The sequence below is a fragment of the Phalaenopsis equestris genome, unplaced genomic scaffold (genome assembly GCF_001263595.1).
Source record: "Phalaenopsis equestris unplaced genomic scaffold, ASM126359v1 Scaffold198964, whole genome shotgun sequence".
In the NCBI taxonomy this organism is placed as follows: domain Eukaryota; kingdom Viridiplantae; phylum Streptophyta; class Magnoliopsida; order Asparagales; family Orchidaceae; genus Phalaenopsis; species Phalaenopsis equestris.
The window spans coordinates 36,261-58,577 of record NW_018218859.1 but is presented as its reverse complement, the minus strand read 5'-3'; the positions used below and the strand labels follow the sequence as shown (position 1 = coordinate 58,577).

The following is a 22,317-nucleotide window of genomic DNA, read 5'->3' as shown; positions in this document are numbered from 1 at the left end:
CGTTTTGTTGTCAATAACCATTATGAGTTGTGCCCAGCCATACTTCAGCAACATCAGGTAAAGTAATATCATTTTCCACAAGTATTCTGGCCACCGAGGGTCTGGCTAGGTTGAAAGTAGGCAAAAGTAGCTTCAAAGGATTCCGAATGATGGCCCCAATAGAGTAAAGAACTTGATGATGAAAAAAATGCAGCTTGAGACCAGGTAAACTAAACCATACCAATACAGTGGAAGTTTCATGATTTGGGTCGAAATCAGGAGACCACTTGGAGACCACTTAGGAGACCACTTAAGTAGCTTCATAGGTTTACCAGCGATGTTAAGATATTTTCTGGAGAAAATCCGAGTGTAGTCCTCAGGCACGGTTAACTAAATTAATACATATCTCTCATCCATGAGCCCCACTTTCCACTTTCTTATTAGTTTGAGGTCATCAAAACTTTTTCTGATAATTTCTATAGGTGGGTGTCCCCACTGAAATTTTCCAATAAGAGCAAATTTGAATTTGTCAGTTAGCATTGAAATTTCTGACGTGGAGAAAAAAAGTGTTGTCTCCTCACTTTTTCTGCTTGCATTCTTAATAAAGGGACAGTCACATGTACCATCACGATGCTCCTTATAGCTTGAAGGTAAGACAATCATCGTCTCCCCCTGAGGATTACCCACCACGAGGACAAACGACGAGATTTTGCCAGATTCAATCGAAGAAGAAGGAAGCTCCATCACCAGCAAAAAGAAGCCCTGCAAGTCGTGCAGAAGGCAAAAAAGACGAACCGCTAGAAAAAGGCGAACGGATAAGAATTTTGTGGCTCTGTCGAGAGGAGAGGAGCTGTAGCAGCGAGCAGCTGTGAGGGCTGTCGAGTTGTGCGAAGGAGGGGAACCAGAGGAGACGAGATTTGTTACGCGAGCTGCAACGGGTGAGGATCGAGCGGTGAGCGAGCCACTACGGGTGAGGATCGAGCGACGAGGGAGCGTCGGCGACTCCATATATATATATATATATATATATATCATCTCTAATTTCATACTAATCGATTATTATCAATCTCTACAACTTCGTACATAAGATCTAGAAGATCTCCAAAGGAAATAGTTTCTTATACCATCAGTCTTTGATCCAATAAAAGTGTCCAATCGAGTTAACCATCTATGTTCTTTCAAGTATCATCCATACCATAAAAAAAAATTGATAATTCATCTTTACAAAATAATTGGTAAGCATATAGCTTCACCATTGTTTGATTGTTTGAAATTTGATAAACCATATTTAAACCATATTCAAAACATATTTAATCATTATTTGAACAAATTTCAAACAAAACTTGAACACATTTTCTAATACAATTCAAAATATTATCTTCAATCTTCTATCCAGCTATAATTTATATTACACGATAAAACATTAAAAATGCATGCATCCATGCCTACAACAGTTGAGTTAAATTGTATTTTTATGTTGAACTTCATTGTCATGACCATCTTAATCTGCTGAGCAAAAAAAGACAAAATGAAAAGACAAATAAAGCAGTGGCAGAACATCATTTTCCCTATATAACAAGAATAAAAACAATGAAAGAAAGTATCTAGGCCGAAAATAAACTTTCAAAAAAGCTTATCTAAGAAAACAAACATAACACATATTTCTTCAATTATGGCCATTACAAGACATATAGAGTAAATTTCATTTCTAGATTTATTAAACATAAAATATAAAGATACTTGGCTTTAAATCTGTAGATTTAGACTCACATGGAGAAATTTGCTAATAACATTCTTCTAACAATTAGTGGGACGGTAGAGTTGCACCAAGGACTAACCAATTATAATTTTTTTTTAACTTTCAAAGGTGCAAAGCACTTAAATTTTTATTAACTTTCAAATTTGCAAAGCACAAGAAGTTTCAACATACAAAAATCATTGTATAGACATAAGCACCCGTTGCAACAGGAAGACCAAGTGTTGTAGTACCCTCAGGCAGTGACCGGAGTTGATTTATGCTGATCCCAATAAGCAAGAGTGCAAGAGCTTCCCACTATATTTGCATAAGGAAAAAATTAAAAATGAAAAATGTTAGAACAGATATCTATGACTCCCACATTGACCATGTAAGAGTACAATTATGTACAAATATGGAAGATTCAAAAAGTTAAAATAGAGGATAATGCAAAAAATGTGGGTTAACTTTTTAGAAGGCACTAAAAGCAAACAGTTGCAGAATACAAATCTTTCCCAAATAGCTGTGATTAATACAACTAGAATAATAATGCTGATCCTGCAGACTGTGGCCCAAATATAATCTCTAACAAATACATGTACATTTTTATAATTCAAAACGGAACATGGGAATAGCTTGCCTGAATTATTGAAAAACGTCTTCTCATAATCATCTTTAAAAGCACCGCAATCACCAAAACCTGCAGGCCAAAGTTCAGCTAATTTTAAATGCTAATTTAACTCTCCCTAACAAATTTGTTTGGTAATTTTCAAAGAATACATAACATTCAAAGGCACAATAGCAATCAGGTGTCCAAAATTTCCATAGTGCAAGTACAGTAATGCGCACAGGAAAGCATTCAGCAGAGAGCCAACTACAATGCTGTTAGATTAAGCATACAGAATGAATATTCATTTGACAGCATAAATAACGGACATAACAATAACTCATCGATCAAGTCAGTGAATAACCAACATAAACGTAAACAATTTAAAAGATAATCCAAAGCATGAAATGTCAGATAATTTTAATTCAAGTAAAATTTAAAAAATTCAATTTAAAATAGTAAAACGAAAAAACAGTTTCTCTCACAAAACCCAACAAATTCTCAATAAAAAGATTGTAATAAAACCTAAAATTTCCTTTCTAATAGAATAATCTTTACTCAACAAATCTACTTATCAATGCATTTAGCTGATTTTTCCTTGCAAATCTTTTAAATAACTTATCTAAGCCCGTCCAATTAAAAGTGCTTCAAACCAAGTTAGGAGTGAGTGAAGCAATGTGTTGGTCTGCACATCACTTGTCCTTGAAGAATAAGCTCATAGTAAAGCGTGTGCATCACACCACTTCACTGCTTTGCATCATCACGATGTAGCATTCTACGTTGAGCTACATATCTTAAAAGAATCGTGGTCAATATTTGTGATTTGATTTAGTATTTTCCGCAATAACGAGGCATGAACGTTCACTTCTTCCCATTGTTTGTCAAAATTCATTGAGTCATTGTTCATTAATTCTTCATCACCTCTGACAATCATGGAGATTTTTCTTTACACTTACAGACAAAATACGAAATAAATAAATATGTGATAGGGCTGGTATAGCTCTTGTGATGGACAAAATTAGAGAAAGTGAAAGTTAGAGAAAGTCATCTTAGATGGTTTGGTCACATTAAGTGTCGACCATCTGATGATCCGATTAGGAGAGTAGATGTTTTAGATTCGACTTTTGTCAAGGAAGGCAGAGGTAGACCAAAGAAGACTTGGGTTTATTATATAAAAAATGATCTTAATTTATTATCTTAATTTATTAGAGAAATGAAAATATGACATTAAATAGGACGCAATGGAGAAAAATGATTCATGCAGCCGACCCCACGTAGTGGGATTAAAGCTTTGTTGTTGATCTCCCACCCGCTAATTTTTTTATACACTTCTCCCTAGTTTTTGTTATTGATGCTAGAGCTTCACACTCAAAAGCTTCTTAAGATTGCTTTTTGATGCCTCATACGCACATTGTCTTACCTCATGCTACATCCAACTCTAGGTTAAGCCCTCTAACTCAATAAATAGTAAAATTCAGCCAACATTCTCTCTCCTGCACATATAAAGGCAATTCCTCTCTCTTCAAATGGCATCTCCAAATGGATATTAGAAGATTTTAACCCAAGCATACTTTCTCTTTCATCTCCTTAAGTCAAGCGGTCACAAGGGAATGAAAATTTAATATTTAAAAGTAAAGAAGACGATAAAGAATGTTGTATAAAATTTTATATTTTATATCAATTATTTTAACACATAGAAGTATATATAAATAACTCAGTATATCAGCCATAATAAATTAAGTTAATATTTAATAAATAATGCTAACCTATAAATTAAACTATTGTTTATCTATTTAATATACTATAGTAAGAAAATTTTCCGCTATCCATAAAATGCAATGGTAAATCTCATTCTTAATGATTGAGATGTTTTAATATATAAATACATGCATATAATTACTTACATAAATACTTATCTGAAAACTAAATTAGCATTTCAGTCCCTATCATGTAAAACATAACTAGCGGCAGAAAAGAGAAGTTGTTGGTAGGGTTGGACAAAAGGGAAGAAATAAGGGAAAGAACAGAAAGAAGAAAGGAGAAAAGAGAGGAAAGCTAGAGTTGGAAATAACAATCAACTTCATGGTGATTTCTTTCATGAAATGAAATTTGTTAGATTTGAGAGTACAGCAGAATGCATAATATTATTGATAGGAGGAAGGGTATTTAAACCAAATTACAATGAATACAATAAATAAAAGAAATAAAAACAAAATAAAGCAAATTGGAAAGAGAAAAAAACTGAATAAAACAAATAGTAAATCTAATAATAAGTAATAATGGCAAGCATAGACATCAATCATGTTCAACTTTGAAGTCATTGAACAAAGGACGAGGAATTCTTGGTGAGAATGTCCGCTGGTTGACCACTAGAGGGCACAAGAAACACAAATTTCCCTGGACTCGACCTTTTTCTTAATGAAGTGTCTGTCAATCTCCACATGTTTGGTACGATCATGTTGGACTGGATTGTGATCAATGCTGATGGTTCTCTTATTGTCACAGAATAGCTGCACTAGGATGGCAAAGTTCGCGGCAGAGCATGATGCATAGCCAGAGAGTTTCACAGATTTCCAAGGAAATTGACCAGAATTCAGCTTCAGCATTGCACCACGCAATCATATATTATTTATTGTTTTTTCAATAACAAGATTTCCCCCATACAAATGAACAATACTGTGAGGTGTAACGTCAATCATGAACCGATATGGCTCAATCAGCATCTATATAAATAGCAATAGACTGAAAGTTGTGACGATAGAAAAACAAAGCTGAGCCCGGTGTACCTTTTAAACATTGCAGAATCTAATTGATAGCTTGAAGGTGGTGTTCATAGGGGGCATGCATGAATTGACTCATTATACCAACTGCATGGCATATGTCAGGGCAAATATAGGCGAGGTAGATGATTTTTCTCTCAAGGCTCCCATAGTGAGTCTTACTGACAGGCACAACATTGGGAATATCAGTTAATTTTTTATTGGGATCCATAATAACAGTCACAAGTTTGCACAGAAGAAGATTGTTCTCTGTCAAGAGATCAATCACATATTTACGCTGAGACAGGCAAATGCCCCGAGATGACACAACTACTTTCATGCCTAATAAGTACCGGAGAAATCTCAAATCCTTCATTTCAAAGGACGTAACAAGAATGTCTTTCAAGGACTCCAATGTTTGGAGATAGTTACCTGTAAGAACAATAACGTCAACATAAATAATAAGGATAGCTACCTGGCCATTGGAAGAATGTCGGAAGAAGAGGGTGTGATTCGATTGAGTCTGAGTTAAGCCATGACCCACGACCACCTTTGTAAATTTGTCGAACCAGACCCTTGGGGCCTGAACCAGACCCTTGGGGCCTGAACCAGACCCTTGGAGACTGCTTTAGCCCATAGAGGGACTTTTGTACCCAGAATTACAAACACTTGTATATGCGGTGTCTGGTCGTCCTATCCTGCATTCCTAAGATATGTTGTCGACCCAGTGCACTGGCCTATTCTTTGTTCTGCTTGGTGTGCCTTTACTTTCCTGTTGTGTGCTTGAAACTGGCTTCGCCCTTTTTATGTGTAGTTTGCCTGGGATTATTCAAGAAATATAATTTAAGCTCTTTAAAACCTAAAATTTTAAATCTTTCAAATATCCTAATATAATTTTAAGATTAATTAAAATTTGGGATTAAAATATCTCAAAATTTTTAATCTGCACTTTACTTTTCTGCACGGCCTTCGAGACAGTTTTAAAATAGATCGTATTGCATGAGCATAACCCAAGTCATGCTAATAAAGCCTAAACAATCTAAAGACAACACTAGATAACTAAATTGCATCTTGCATGTCTAGAGGATGAGTCCCTGCACTCCTCCAAATCAACTGGCCCAACATAATTTTTTATCTTAATTGGTTGCCTAAAACGCCTAGATTGTTAGAAGACTCCCCGACCCAGACGGGGTGTAAAACCTTTTGTGAGAGTGCTCTAGCTTTAATAATTTGAGTCTCTCTTTCCTTTACTAAAGGCAACTTGTCACTTATGTTTGGCAAGTGTGTCCCACCTCTACAAAATCTTTCCTTTAGAATATAGGAGTAGATTTTCTTTCTCTTGACATTAGGGCTACCGAGGTTATGATTGCTGACAAAAGAGCCTCCGGTCAAGTTGGTTCAACTACCTTCTGATCAGGTAAACTTGAGGTACGAATAGCTTGGGATAGAGAATTCATGATGTCCTGACCCCGTTATCTGTACCTGGTAAAGATCACACTCTCATTTCCTTTGTTTACCCTCGTTGAGCCCTGTCACTCATTTGAAGTTTTCGTTGAAGTCATTTAGCAGGTCTCACTTATCTAACAAGTTATTGCCCATTTAGAATGCAACAATTTGCCCTCTGCCCTTACAGCCCAGTCTGGCCTCGGAGCGGTGGATTGTTTTCTACCAATGACCCGGTTATTTCACAGGCCTCAATAGCCTATGAGCCGCTACCCATTTAAAGACTTATTCTCTGTCATGTGTCTTAGCGAGAGCTCATAAAGCATCGGGATGTTTCCTATGACATAACTATCCTTTGTGACTCCCTTGCTAGTCGTAACTTAATTGTAAGCAAAACTCCTCTGATCAAGAGTATTCTTGAACCCCCTAGATGTAATTAACCATAAGAAACATCCCTTTGAGAGCACTCTTGACCCCAAAAAAAATTCATCAATTTGGTTCTTTGGTTTGAGTAGCTTATGTAGGTACTCTTTCATGGATATTTGGTTCAATGTATTTTTGTCCGATCTTGTTTGGACGTAGACTCTTGACCTATCACACAAGGTTTACCGCACATAGACTTTTCACGTTCTTTTTTAAATATTTGTTTATCATCATTGTATTTCCTTTTTTTTTTTATTCTTTTCTTCTTTGTATCATTCACATGATTTGAAAGAGAGATTGTTCAAAAGAAGGAATTATACGACGATAAATAGGCTGATGGGACCGAGTTATATTCTAAAAAAAAGCAAAATAGATTGGCGACCCAGCTGGGATGAGACTCTCTCCTCTTAAGGAGTCCTAGCATCACTATTTTGTCTATTATACCCTCTTGGCTTCAAATTTACGTGTCTATTGCAATGGGTAGCAATTTGGCACTACCCGACCCCTTTTCTTTTACCCTCAGCATTTTGGTCATTGCATTATCGTAGGCATCAGTGTTATTGTATACTCTGTGATTAGTTTCTTTTAACATTTTTTTGTTGTAATCGTTGTCCCTTCTTGCTTTACAGAAATGTAATGCAAAAAGTTGGTCATGCACTCTCTCAGCATCTTTTATGCTCTCGAAGGTACTAATAAATTTGATTCCTTTGAGTATCCTATATGGGTTAACCTCGGTAATCCCACATCCGCTAAGGCATCCACTCTGTGCCCTCCGCTGAAGAAGAGGAGTCGTGCACAAGAGTTTTTTCCCACTGCGATAGCCCACATTGGAGCACCCCACTATACAAAAAGGTTGGCGCCCAATGGTGATGCGTCGCAGCGTGTTCCTATCTTTTCCTGATTGTCTCTTAATGTGTTCTCGAGGCTTTCCTCGCTCACGACAGTTTATTTACCTGACAATTTTATGGTTACTATTCTCGGACCAACTGTTGTCCTAGCTTCTATTGTCTGTGGTCCCTTTAATGATCCCCTTGCCCTAAGAATGGGCAGAAAAGGCTGAAGGACCCAAAATGGGTTGTTGAGGTTTCAGCAACATGCTCCCGTTCCTGTTCAGGTCTCTACATCTGTTGAGGTTTCAACCCAAGTGGAATTCCAGATTCCCTTGACTGAGAATCCCCTTTTTGTTCTCTCTGGCTGCGAGGACCATGTCCTTGCTAGGCTTGATAGGAGGTATCCTCCTTCCCATGGCCCAAGCCATCTTAGGCTTGCAGTCCAGATTGACCGCGCCACCACAAGTCTTCTGACAAAGAAGATTATGGGGGTAGTTTCCTTCTTTGAGAGGAAAGGGTCCGGTTCTGAGAAGTTCCTCCCCCGGATAACTGAAACATCCGAGTGAGTTAAGAAACAACTCCTTTACTACCCTCACCCGCGAGGTTCACGTGGTAGGAAATCAAGGTTCGCCTACTGGTCCACTACGAGGGCGGGATACTTTCCATCCGTTGTGCAGACCCTCAAGCCTGCTCCGGAGTCTCAAGAGACTCCGAACATAGCATTCGAAGAGGATGTACCAGAGCATGGTTCCATTGCCATCATTAGTGCTACTGTAGCAGCTCTAACCACACTTTCAGTTGCAACGGCTCCATCCACACTTCCTGATATAATCTCTTTTGTTAAAAAGAATAAAAAGAAAAATTCGTTGGCTTTAGATATTTTTATTGTTGCTATGAAGAGGTTTAGGGCACACCCCCATCGATACTGGTCTTATTTATTTCAGAATAAGCATAAAAGAGAGGGTTATCACTCGATTTCACCCAAGAGGCAGTGGGTCCGTAAGACTCCCGCCACTACACCTCTTGTGGCCCCAGCTCCGACTCCAGAGATTGTGGTTTCTATCCTAAGGTAAGTCATCCTTCCAGTTGATCGTATCTTGGAGCCACCTAAATCAATCTTGTGGTAGGTTCTAAAGATGACATATCCGAGGATCCTTCTGATGTTTATGAGGGTCTTCTCGATGAGGACGACCTATTCGGTGAATTGTTGCACAATTTCGAGATAGCAACAGATCATGTCATGACTGTAACCACTCATTGTTAAAGATTAAATATTGATAACTCCACTCCTGATCTTGACGAGGTTGAGCATCAAGAACCCTCTGAGCCTCAAGATGACCCTGCGATTGATTAAGGGTACCACATCAAGGACGATACAATTGTTCTCTTACAGAATCAGATAGCTCTCCTGACTACCCAAATGGCAGCTCTCCATGCTGACAGGACCGAATCCGTCGTTTCGCCTCCGACGCAGGAAGAGACATATTTGGTGATGCCTATCATACTGCCTGAGCCTATGAGGCAAGTCCAAGCCACCTCTTCTGATGTTGTCCAGCCTGAATGAATGCCCTCTGACTTGCATCTGCAATCCTTAGTGGATGCAAAGATCAAGGCTGCTTTAGCGGCTCAGTAAGGAGAGGCTGTGGTGAGGCAGGGTCGACCTTACGTCTATGCCTACTAATACATACCGTATCCTTCGGGGTTTGTACGCCCTCACTTCACCTAATTTCATGGGGTCAAAAATCTTTGGCAACACATTGCCCAATTCTGAGTGCTATGTTGCAACGTCAACAACAACGCCTTGTTTCTTCGCTTGTTTGTGACTAGTTTGGTTGAATTTGTTTTTGAATAGTACATCGATCTACAAAATGATACCTTTAGAACGTTCTCCAAATTAGAGGATGCGTTTGTGAAATGTTTCGCTAGAGCTCACCATCGGGTCACTTTTATTGACCTAATGTTAGCCCAGCAAAAGACCAACGAGTCTTTGATAGACTTTGTATCCGTTGGGGAAACCTGAGTATGAAGTGTGACCCTCTCCTTCAGGAGCAGCATACTGTCACACTCCTCACGAGTAAAATCAAGGGCCCCATAGCTATCTTATTGAAGATAACTCCTATCAAGACCTTTGAGGTTCTGATAGAGAAGTTGGCCACTTTACAGGACACTGTGGGGACTCTAGCCCATAAGGCCGACAACAAAGCCAAGGGTAAGAAGTCTCCTGTGGTGGGTCCTTAAAGAAGGATGAATGAGAGTCCAGATTTGATGACAGTTGATAGTGAGCTGAAGAAACCAGTCCTATCTACGGAGCTAGCTCACCCGTCCTCACAAAGATGGAAGTCCCAAACTCCAATCAAAAGAAGTCTAAGGTATACTCTTTCAATAATTATTGCCTTAGGAAAATTTTTAAAGATATAATCAAAAAGGGTATGCTGCAAAGAAAGCCAGATGAAGAGGAGGGATTCAAGGAACCCAATTTTTGCCATTACCATAGGCATTTGGGGCACACGTTGGAGGACTACTACGTGTTTCAAAACTGGCTCGAAGCCCGCTTCAAAGCCGGGGAGATTAAGAATCTGGAGCTATACCTAGAGAAGCCCCTTGGAAAACGATCGGCCACGCTCGTTGCATCCATTCCAGTCACTCCTGGTGCAGCACGAGCTACGGATTCTGCTTCTGATGTATTTTCTTTCAATTCATTTACAAATGTAAGATCAAAGGAAGAGCATGTTCCCTCTGATGCCTTTTGTACCACATTTGAATCAATGAAAGAAAATATTTTCAAGTATTTGCATGTGTTTCATGTATTTATGATTAGCTCCTCATGATTCGGACACAGTTTGGCGAAGAGGAAGAGTAATAACCATTATTGCCCACCTTCAAGGGTGCTTACTGCACATGCGATGATTTGAGCGATTCATCGGATGGTGCAGGTGAGAAATCTAACTCTCCAGGCCCTCCCGTAGAGTCTCTACCTGAGTGTTCCATTAGGGATGAGCCCAGTAGACCCCTAATGGGGATATTCAGGAAGTCCACTTACGAAGAAACAAGCTCCTTCCTCCAAGGGCAGCTAAGCCTACTCTCAATGAAAAGGGGAAAAAAATCATCATCCAAGAGGTAGATGATCATTGTGAGGTTCCCACACAAAGCAATAGAACCAGGAATCCCTTTAGTATGGTGGATTACAACATGCTTGCACACCTTAAGAGGTTTTCGACATTGTTGAGTATCTATGATACACTCCTATCCTCAGAGCTGAGGGAGACTTTGCTGAAAGCTCTTTCAAAGCCCCAAGTCTTCCATGCCTATTACTCTAAAGAGGGATGAAGGAGGCGGTCTTACCATAAGATATATCTGTTGTTACCTTTTCTAAGGATGATTTACTATTGGGTACTGTCGACCACAATCGTCCCTTGTACGTAATAACTATGATAGACGAGACACAATTAAACCATATATTAGTTGATCCTGACACATAATTAGCATGCGCACCCTCGAGTTGCTTTCATTAAGCGCACGAAGATTTTGCATACGGGATCATGCTAAACGACTTCAACGAAAAAGGCAAAAGACCATAGGGTCATTAATCGCACGAAGATGTCACTCTGAAGGGTCGCCGTGAGCCCCATTGGTAGCAAAGGATTTTGTCAAAGGTTTGTATGTCTCTTTACCGTGAAGTTTTCAACACTTCTCACAAGTATGATTGGGTTTGTGACAGCAATCATAAGTGGGGTGACCAGTCCGAAGCGACACGAACGAGGGCAGAGCATTATTCGAGATCAAGGCGAATGATTCGGCCGAAGGAGTAGAAATGTCGAGCATGACAAATGTTCGGCTCTCTTCCAATGAATCTCGTTGAAAGCAGCGCGAGCAAAAATAACAGGATCCCAACAAAGAATACGACCCCAGACTTCGTCAAAGTTTTTTATAAGGTCAACCAAGAATTGGAACTTGTGATCCTTTTCTACAGTTTTCTGGAAGGGAGAAAGATCGGCCAAAGAATCCCAAGGGTAGTCGTAGTACAGGTCGCATTCCATTGATAATGCAACAAGGTCATTTTAGTAGTGGGTCAAAATCCTTGATCCCTGTTTTGCCTCTCGGGATTTCTTAGACACCTCATAGAGTTGATCGGATTTTCCTACATCTGAGAAGGTATCGCGGACTGCTGTCCAAAGTGCACTAACTGAAGGAAGGAAAATATATGTACAACCAATCGAGGTCTCCATAGAGTTGATAAGCCACGACATGACCATAGAGTTCTTCATTTCTCAAGCTTCATATGTCGAGTTAGGCTTTGGAGGCTCGCGAATCAAACTTGATGAACAAAGACACTGATTGGGACCACTGGAGAAAGTTGCTGTCGTTCAGTTTATGGGTTATGATCAAGAAGTTCATGTTAGTTTTCGGTCATTAGGTCTGCAAGGGCGAGGAGGTTGGAGTTGATTCTCGTGGAATCAAGAACACCTTCTTAAAGTAGCTCAATGTAGGAGGAATCCGCCATAATTCCGACTGAGCCAAAGATGTGGTTCTGAGCCATCGATGAATTCTAATAGGGTCACAATAGATCCTGTACTGATGGATAGGGAAGCACTGGCGGTAGGCAAATCTGCACTACTTCCTCACAGGAGAGAGACAGCTCGCTTGGAAAAAATCCTCACGAGAGACAGCTGCATGGGAAACAAAAAAATGATGGATAGTTTTCCAAGGGAGAGATAGCTGGCTAAAACAATTTGTTGGATAGTTTTCTACGGGATAATTTTCCACAAGGAATGCTAAGAGAAAAACCTCTTTTGGGAAAAGAAGAAGAATTTTCTCCACGGGAGAGAGCCTGCAGGTGGGAGAAAGAACCGGTAGCAGAAAAAAAAGAAAAAACTGCAGGAAATGCCGGCAAATTTATGAATTGAGAGAAGCAGATTATAAATTTACTTCTTATGATTGGACTCATAAGAATCTATCATTATACGGCTCCAGCTCAAGTTGTGTCAAAAGAGAATGGATACTTATTTTATCAAGATGTGTTTTGGAATGATAATACCAACATGATTGACATACCAGGAGCTTGCAACATTCTTACTGCCTTCAACAGGGTCGGCCTGACTACTATGAAGAGATAAAAGCTTCAACAGATAATATCGAAGCTCCCCAAATCCCGAGAAACTGACGCGGAAATGGCCTAAGAGACAATTTTGCAATGATTGCTACAGTACATCGCTAGCAAGGACTGCTTGGACTAGCCCAGGAGGTTTGGTCTACTCTTCCTTTTTGTAGATTTCCCTCCTATTTGAAGTGAGATCCACTCCTTTTTACCATAAATCTATAAATATGTTTTTTTCTATTTTTAGCCCAACTCACCTCCTCCCACATGAAGCCCACACGCGGCATCCTCCCTTCCACGCCTCACATTTATTTGCACTGCTCGTGCTCCACCTCTTCATTCAAATCGTACGCAAATAGAGCCTCCCATACGTGAGAAATCGTACGCAAATAGAGCCTCACATTTATTTGTCCTGCTTGTGCTCCACCTCCTTCTCTAGTGTTCTCTTTCTCTCTCCCACTATCTCTCGCTTCCTAACTCTCGCTCACTGCTCTAATGTGATCAAACATGAAAGGAGATAAGGGATAAGCCCTCTGTTTAACTCCCTCACTGTCGATGTATCTGTTTTGAATGAGCAGGTATCGAAATAGATGTTTTTTTTATTAGTTGATTAAAAATTTTAAAATTGGTTATTACACCTCGAGATGATGGTGATTTGAACGATGCAAACGAAGCTGCACTTGCGTGCGATGAACAAGTCAAACTATGGAGCAGACTATCAACGACAAGTCGTGCATGACTCCAACACCATGTGAGGGAAAATAGCACTTTCTCCTATTCCCCACCTTAATGCATATGTTACATGTTTATCCAATCTTTATAGATTAGGAATATCTCTAATAAAGGAAAGATCCTACAATTAGATCTCCTATAATTAGGTTACCTAATATAGAAAATATTTTTGTAAGATTTCCTATAATCAAGCTTTGTAATATGCAACCATTAGATTTGTTACTTTCCATAATGGCTTCTACAGGCATGGGATCATCCCCTTATCGTAAGGGAGACCAATTTGCCTTTGCAATTATGGTCATGAAAAAATTTTCCATCGCAGTTAGAGAAGTCCCATCTCACATTTTTCTATCATTTTTGGTTGGTGACAATAATTTGATAGGAGGTATGTCTAGTATGTGTGGCCGCAAGTCACTGAGATTGTCTTCAGTCAACCTAGCAAGGTCCAAAACCTAGTACAAGGAGATAGGATTGTGGATGAAATTTTCTTTGAAGATCTTCAATATCAATTTAAACTCAAAGCCAATTGAAAGAAGAACTCATTGGTGCCAGATATATGCACATCAAGATACTTGATATAATAACTGCTCTAGTTGGAGTTGGCAATTAGTGTTAGAGGCCTATGCCAACTTGGTGAGTTCAGCTCTTAGATCATGGTACATGGATGGTCCAAAGTGAGTTCATAGAGCAACCAGAATGCCACCCCATTTTGTAAGTCATTTGATTTTTTTCATCCAATGGTGCAACGAGCTTAACCCGATTGGTAATGTTTTGAAACCCATAAAATTATTTTAACTTTTGAGTTCTGATCTTTAAATTGCCATCAAAGTAACAAGGCCCGTACTAATGTGAATGACCTTCCACTCATTAGTTCAGGCATTTGCATATTGTGGAGTTATTGATAGCAAGTTCATCCGGATTGGTTTTGCCTTTAAATTACTCTTGCCGGGTCTCCAACATCATAAAACAAAGGTTGATTTTATGGAGTGTATACTTGATGGATTAGAGGTGTTCCATGGTGAAGGACAAACGAACGGCAAACCTGACATGTGACTACAGCTTACCAGGTATTGCAATGGGAGTGCAGAAGGGTCGATGAAAACGCAAATTGATAGAATAAAACTAGAATTTGATTCAGTTCTGAGGAACTGAAAGAGCATGTAAACAATTTCAAGCAATTCGACACTAACTCCATGAAAGGTCTAGAGGAAGAAGATGAACAGAAATTTCATTTGTACGTAATATTTTTGCAAACATCCGGTTATACTCTAATACTGCATATAGTATATAGCTCTCATTACTATCTCCTAGCTGCAACCAGGAAAGGACAAGTGCCTAGCTACTTAACCGCTTCACAGTTATAAGCAGTACACCTTATCTGTTTTTTGCCCCCAGCTTGCACCGTCCTACCCTGTTTCCACATGGAGCATTGCAGCCAATGTTGTATAATCTTTGGCCATCTCCTTAGAGCCATTTGTTGTTCTTTCCTATGCATGGATGCAAGCTCCTTGTTACCCACCACTACTGACGTCATACAACACGGAGATCCATTTATGCATCAGCACATGCATCCATCCAAAACATACATCCATGTGCACATTCAACTTCCATACATACATTCATATGCTCATGCTTCACATATATCCATGCATGCATGCATACGTATATATGACTTCCATACTAAATGAATATACACATGTATGCATACATATATGCATAAAAATATACACCAAGTGCAAGCCACCAATTGCGCATACATTAATAAGTATTTCTACTCAAATACATGAACCAAACTCCAACAAATTCATCCAAGCAATACAAATTTGGTAAGAGCGATCAAGGTACTCCTCAGCGAGAATTCAGAAAATAGGAATACTTCTAGAAAAGTACCTTAAGGTTGCTCAGCATTTTCACGGTTGCAGGATTGAAGTAAAGCTGGATGAATGATATAAAAACAGTTAAAGCATTGTTCTTTCAAATTTCAACTTCAGAATCCCTATAACTAAGTAGAATCAAAACAGATGAAATACCTGCATAATAAACTTTAGATAGTTGTTAATGGCATATAAAAGGGCAGGGACAGCCAACAGAACATTATTGCGAGCAGCCTGCAAACAGCACAGTTAAAATAAAACAAAATAAAAATGCAGAACACATGACCCTGATCATATAAAAGCAACAACAAATTTGTCCAATTACAGCCATGGCAAGGGTGCACACAGAAAAGAATTGTAAATTGTGCATTGTAAGATGACTAACAAAGCACTAATTTATAGTTTAGATTATAGTATACGTAAATTAACAGAAAAGTTCTTCCAAGACAGATAAATTGCTTGCTAGTTAAGCTAATATAACAAATTTGCCAATGCAGATTACTGTAACTGCAGTCATCTACTATCAGCTTTTCAAATTTGATGAAATGTACAAACAAAAACTAAAAATAATATAGTTACAGATTGACATAAGAAATAAATTAAGGAAAAATACTTCTATAAATTTTTTACTTCACAAGATTATTGCACAGAATATTAAAAATCTAAAAATAAAAAAGCATCATGCTAAACTTCGGTCTTGTGCTGGCATGGTAAAGCATTACTCATAACAAAAAAGAAAATCATAATACTATTAAATTATGCACAGGATATAAAATTACCAACACAAAAGAAGAAACTGAAAGAAGGGGTTTCTCTCCAACTTTCTGGCGCCTCGCCTGTAAAAAAACTAAGGTGATATGAAATATTGTGAATGCTTAGGAGCAAATAAATGGAATATAATTTAACAAAAAATAAGAAAGAGAATAAAAAAAGGATGCAACAATTCTTCATCAAATCCTCAATCATTCCATGTAAAATGTGGGGAAAATGATATTATAAAGGTTAGCAGATTCAAGTGATCATAGCAGTGTAGATTAACAGATAAAATGATTAAACTACTCACATTGTACGCAATAAAGTAGGCCAAGAAAATAAAGGCAAGTAAATCAACATTGATAACATGCTAAAATCATTAAATTACTAGTATGCTTAGAACGCACTCTAATGGATAAAAAATGAGTCCACAACTAAAAAGAAAAAAAAAATCTGGGAGAGTTTATATAAAGCTAAACTAGAATAGAATATTAGACTATGGGAGAGAAGGGGTAAATTTGGATATTAATAACGTACTTAATGAATCATTTGAACAAATAATGCAAGCTACATGATGTTTCCAATTTGTCAAAAAAATTTAGGTAGAATGTGCAGTATTTAGGCATTGCACATGAAAATGAAACACAAAAGAGATTTAACAAGGGATGGAAGGGTAAAATTGGATCAAAGAAAGTTTAAGCAATGCACAAGCAAATTCACCAACAAATAAAAGGAGGGCCATCCCAAGCAAGCAAGCTCAAGAAGGAAAGTGCAATACAATATATATCTCCATTTTTCTATGGGTGGGCTACAAAATAATTATACAAAAGGCAATTTATGCACATATGCTAATTATTTGAGGTTAACATTAGAGCTTTTGGCAAAGCATGGAAAGGAAAATTATGGCTCAGCGAACAAGCAAAGAATCCTGCTAATTCAAGTTCCAAATATAGAAGGAAACAAAAATATAAAAATAAAAACGTCATGAAACATTTTTATTAATAGGGATGATTTTCCCGCCCTTCTTCTTCGTTCGTGTAATATAATAAATGTGTATCACCATTTACTCATTGGAGTTATGATGAAATGTAATGAAATAATTGGAGTCAAAGTCCTCTGGAGGGATTCATGGCTTTTCCATAAAACAATAATTTGAGCTCATGCTTCTAATAAATAAATAAATAAATAAATATATATATATATATATATTGAAAAGCCCAATTTATTGAAATATAAAGGATACAAAAAGGTTGTATGAGAAGAGTCCAAAATACGCACCCTACCCATACGCTACAAGTACAGTAATCCCCAACAAAAAGATACAGATATACTCAATAAAATGTAAAACAAATTTAAAACATGCAGAAAACAAGTAGCTAGGGATGAGCTAGTTTAGTCTTGCCTCTTCCTAGTCTGAGCTAGTTTAGTCTTGCCTCTTCCTCTAGTTTTAGGAGCGGAGCCAGATAACAAACTTTAAAGAGTCGTGTCATTGTCAGGAGTAACCAGAATTAAGTTTTTTAAGTTTTCAAGTTGGAGTGTGCCCCCAGTCTTCTTCTTCCGCCGAGAAGTGTAAACCTGTCATTTTTTATCTGAAGACTAGTTCATGTGATCCTCGGTCTGATTTGATGTTAGAACCGCAGTAGGAGAAAAGATAGTTGCTGCCACCGCGATAGGTTACAGTGTATGTGAAGCGTGAATTGTTATCTCTACACCTGACGCCTCCTGAATAGGAGCTGTGGGACTATCCTGATTTTCGGTTCGATACACACACACACAAAGATATATATATATTATATATATATATATATACGAATGGCGTTAGCAACGGGCTTTGCTAGGATTTCACCCGATGGCGATTCCCGACGCTAAAACTATCAGATTCACTTCTTTTCTCCATTTAAGCTCGCAAGTCGTCTCTGCAGCCCGACGTCGTCGTTTTGTTTGCCTTACCCGAAGACGACGACGTCTTCCTGTTCGCACGTCGTCTCCTACTGACGACGCGCCTCTCAGCTCGCATTCGCCTTCCTGCCCGACAGACGTGTTCATCTTGCAAGCGCCCGAAGACGACCATGTCTTCCTGTTCGTACGTCGTCTCTAAACCAACGATGCGCCTCTCTGCCCACATTCGCCTTCTTGCCCGACAGACGTTTTCGGTTCGCACGTCGTCTCGCAGAAGGACGCTTCTGTCTGCTCGCATTCTGCCCGGCAGACGGTTTCTTCTGGCATCCTGCCCGACTCTTTCTGTCAGCAACCTCGCTGCTTAACTCTGACAGCTCTCATTGCTTTGGTGGCGCTTCCTTCTTTTTTGGTTGAGCCGAACAAAGTCTCATTTGCTCACGTAGTGGGTAACTCTCAGGCGGAGTCCGCTGTGGTAGTTCCCTCAAGTTATAAGAAATGTTGCGAGGGTACAGATGATTGTCATTTTGTTAAGAAAGAAAGTAGGAAAGGTGAAAAAGCAACAATTTTTTTCTCTGAATCAGAAATTTCTACCCTGACAGAAAAATTCAAGTTTGCTCTCATTGAAAAATTTCAGTGGGGACACCCTACTATGGATGTTATCAGAAAGGAGTTGATAATCTTAAGCTAGTAGGCAAGTGGAAAGTGAGACTCATGGATGGAAGACATGTGTTGATCTAACTAACAATGGCTGAAGACTACACCAGCAATTTTTTCAAGAAATATCTTAATATTGCAGGCAAATCAATGAAGTTACTCAAGTGGTCTCCTGATTTTGACCCAAATCATGAAACTCTCATTGTACTGATATGTTTTAATTTACCTGGTCTAAAGCTGCCTTTTTTTCATCATCAGGTTCTCTACTCTATTGGGGTCATCCTTGGAGATCCTTTGAAGCTAGATCTGCCCACTTTCAACCTAAACAGACCCTCGATGACCAAAACTACTAGTAAGACCCAACTCAAGTAACACTGATTAAAGGGTTAAGAAAATAAATTTAAACAAATATATAAATATTTAAACCTAATTTCATATATTATATATGCAATCAGCATAATAAAACAGTTGACTAAAAGTTAACAATTAATTAAAATAAAATAGACATAGTTTTCATTTAAATTTTACTTTAAAAATAATAACAGGTATGATGTGATTGCTAAATATTAATCAAAATGCTATATTTAAATTTCAATAAGTTTCGTATCGCAATTTAAAGGTAATGATAACATGAATTATAAATAATGATATATACGATGTGACATGTAAATATACATTAAATAATTATACTTCAACATGATGTGTCATAGATAAATTTAACGGTATTAGCATGATGTATAAGCTAGATTTATAAATTCTTCAGTTTAACTTTAAGTTAGTGCCACATGTCATGTATATATTATGCCAAATGTCACCTCTTAATTCAATTCACAACTTTTGTGCGTGTGCGTGTGTGTCTATATACATCTAGAGACACATACCAACCACAGAGAGAGAGAGAGATTTACCTGGAACAAGAGCATGACAATAGCAAAAAGGACTTTTGTCAACTCTGTCAAAAAGTTTACACTAACTGGACTGAATTTGAACTTGCCATCCACTTTGGACATATAAACCAGAACTGGCTGTGCACCAAATACAAATCATTAATTTTAGAAAGCAGCTTCTTTGGCAAGGTCGAGCATATTATTTTAGAATATGATACGAAAAGAATTGTAATTATGTTTAATTTATGTTCATAATCATCAATTCTGGATGCCTTTCTCAAACAGATTATGAAGTTTATTCCATAAACACTACATGCTTAATAAATGAGCAAATCATTATATTTCATGTTGGGTTCTATCGACAAAATGTGATAAAATAAATATCAGGATGAATGGAATTCTTTAGCTGGAGAAAGGAACAGTTTAAATTTTCTAGGAAACCAATAAGTCCCCTTTTTGTATGCTTTTGCACAGCACAGTAGGCATGGATCAAAAATACCAAGCTAATATTGCATGCGTCCTTCATTTTGACAAGAATGTGTGATATCTATGGTGAGATTCCTTTCTCTATTGATTTTCTGAGGTTCAGAATATTCAATGATTTAAAACTTCACATTCTACATCAGTTTGAATATGCATATCAGAAAATCAACCAAGTTAGAAGAACAATGTGAAAAGTTTACCAAGAAAACATCCACCAATTTTAAATCACTATACACATCCAAGATTGCTAGAAAATCTAACAATAGTCTACCTAGTTGCATTAGATAATGATCCATGTTAAATGTTTTACTTGTTCAATTTTGTCCCAGAAAATCAATAGCATACTTTTAGGTTTACATAAGATTATGAAACTTTGTTGACTCAATTTGATCCAACAAGCATATCTAATTTCAGCATTCATGCCTACACGGTTGGATCTCACATAAAAGAGTTGAGAAGATTCCCAACAAGGTCGGTTTGTCTTGAGGATACTCTCAACTTGCATGCAATTAGAATATTTTAACAATGAAATGAACCAAAGAACCTGCATTGCCAAAAAAATATGCAGTAACATTTTTTAAAGAGAAAAAGAAGAAATTGTTCGAGGAAGCATAAGCAGTACAGATAAACCATACAGATGATGATCAATGAGTACATAAGATCGGTATAACTCAAAATAAATAATATGAATAATAGTCATTAACATATAATGGCTATCTTTTCCAGTCACCTGAAGGCCAACCAAAAAGCAGTCCCCAATAACTAAAAGAAAGTTGAGAGCACGGAACTTTGACGATAAGTTGCTATGATGCCTATCATATGCCTTTGAGATAGCTCTACTGTTTGGGGAGAGCATTTTGGAATGACAAAAACTGCATTCTATCACTCCGTTTTTCAACATCTCCGACATCTCCGCTGTACGGATGAAGTGCATGGTTTAGATTAACGCAAGGTAAATAAATTAAAACTGCAGGTTTGGCATCAATTGTAAACATCTGAAAAACGAAATACATGATATTGAAGAACTAAGGAGAGTTGGTTCAAACAACTTTAAAAAGATTAGGGTGAAATACTAAAACCACAAAGAAGAGGAGATGTTCAAGCAATTATCAGATAGAGAAATCCAAGTAAATTGAAATAAGCACATTTTTTTAATAACAAAACAACTACCAAAGAATTCAACCGTCCATGCCAACAATAAATCGAAGGTTTAGTTCCAGAGGATTCAATTGTCACCATCAAAACGTTCATAAAAGTTATAAGGTAAATACCGTAACAATTTAATATCTCAAACGCTTTCTCAACTGAAACCTTGATGAAAAATTTAAGTAGAGAAGAGAATGACCGTGGCAAAGTCAAATCTAAATCTTGACATTATTTGTTGGAAAAAGTTACCTTAAAGAGGATATAAAGCCAAACTAGATCTCAGATCTCTATTAATGATGCAATCGGAATTGGATTGCCATATGATCTAACACAGACGAAGTTAGCGGAATTCAAGCTGCGGGGCTGATTCAAAAAGCCGGCGTTCATCCGCTCACATCAGATCCGACAGGTATCGCGGATACAGATTTCGAAGGGTAGAAATGCACACGAGATCCGGGGAAGAAGAAAGAACAGTATCGAGATACGAATAAGCGCGCAATTATATATCCGCGGGGGAAGTCAGACTCCCATCGCATTTTCTCTTAATTTATTTAAGTGTTGTTTGGTTTATTGCTGAAAATGAAATATAACGTAAAAAATTTGTAAACTTTGCTGATTATAATATATTTAAATAATTTGAAATTATTTGATTTAATTTAGAATAAATGTAGGATTTATATTTTTTATTTGATTTGAAGTAGGTTGAAACTAATATATTTTAAAATATATTTTTTTTGGTCTGGCGGTTGAGAGGGCTGGCAGTGGTGAGTAAGTGGCCAGGCTGCCTGCCAGCAGAGAGCGACCAGCTGCTGGTCGACAAAGGTGAGCAGCTAGCGACGACGAGTGATAGGCAGCCGAAAACGGCGAGCGACAGACAGCCGGTAGTTATGGCTTACCTATAGCATTTTACATGAATGATGTAATTCAATTTCTTTCTTGGCCGAATTTTAAATTCAACCAAAATGAATTACTGTATAAACTTTTAATTCATTCATACTTTACATTGTATTTTTAATTC

General features: G+C 37.9%; 1 protein-coding gene across 4 annotated transcripts in view; it reads right to left on the bottom strand.

The window, feature by feature from the left end:
* Window positions 1–21,812, bottom strand: part of LOC110035674 (CMP-sialic acid transporter 4-like) — a 108,834-nt gene extending 87,022 nt beyond the window's left edge. For 2 of the 4 annotated variants that reach the window (XM_020739945.1, XM_020739946.1), the window contains exons 1-8: window positions 21,549–21,812; window positions 20,884–21,068; window positions 19,692–19,808; window positions 16,257–16,313; window positions 15,634–15,711; window positions 15,494–15,538; window positions 2,355–2,414; window positions 1,910–2,032 (exon numbers count right to left, since the gene is read on the bottom strand). In XM_020739945.1, coding sequence (XP_020595604.1) covers window positions 1,910–2,032; window positions 2,355–2,414; window positions 15,494–15,538; window positions 15,634–15,711; window positions 16,257–16,313; window positions 19,692–19,808; window positions 20,884–21,063 — 660 coding nt within the window. In that variant the 5' untranslated portion in view covers window positions 21,064–21,068; window positions 21,549–21,812. The remainder of the gene's footprint in view (window positions 1–1,909; window positions 2,033–2,354; window positions 2,415–15,493; window positions 15,539–15,633; window positions 15,712–16,256; window positions 16,314–19,691; window positions 19,809–20,883; window positions 21,069–21,548) is intronic. The other 2 variants (XM_020739944.1, XM_020739947.1) reach the window with 2 other exon arrangements.
* Window positions 21,813–22,317: the final 505 nt, after the last annotated feature.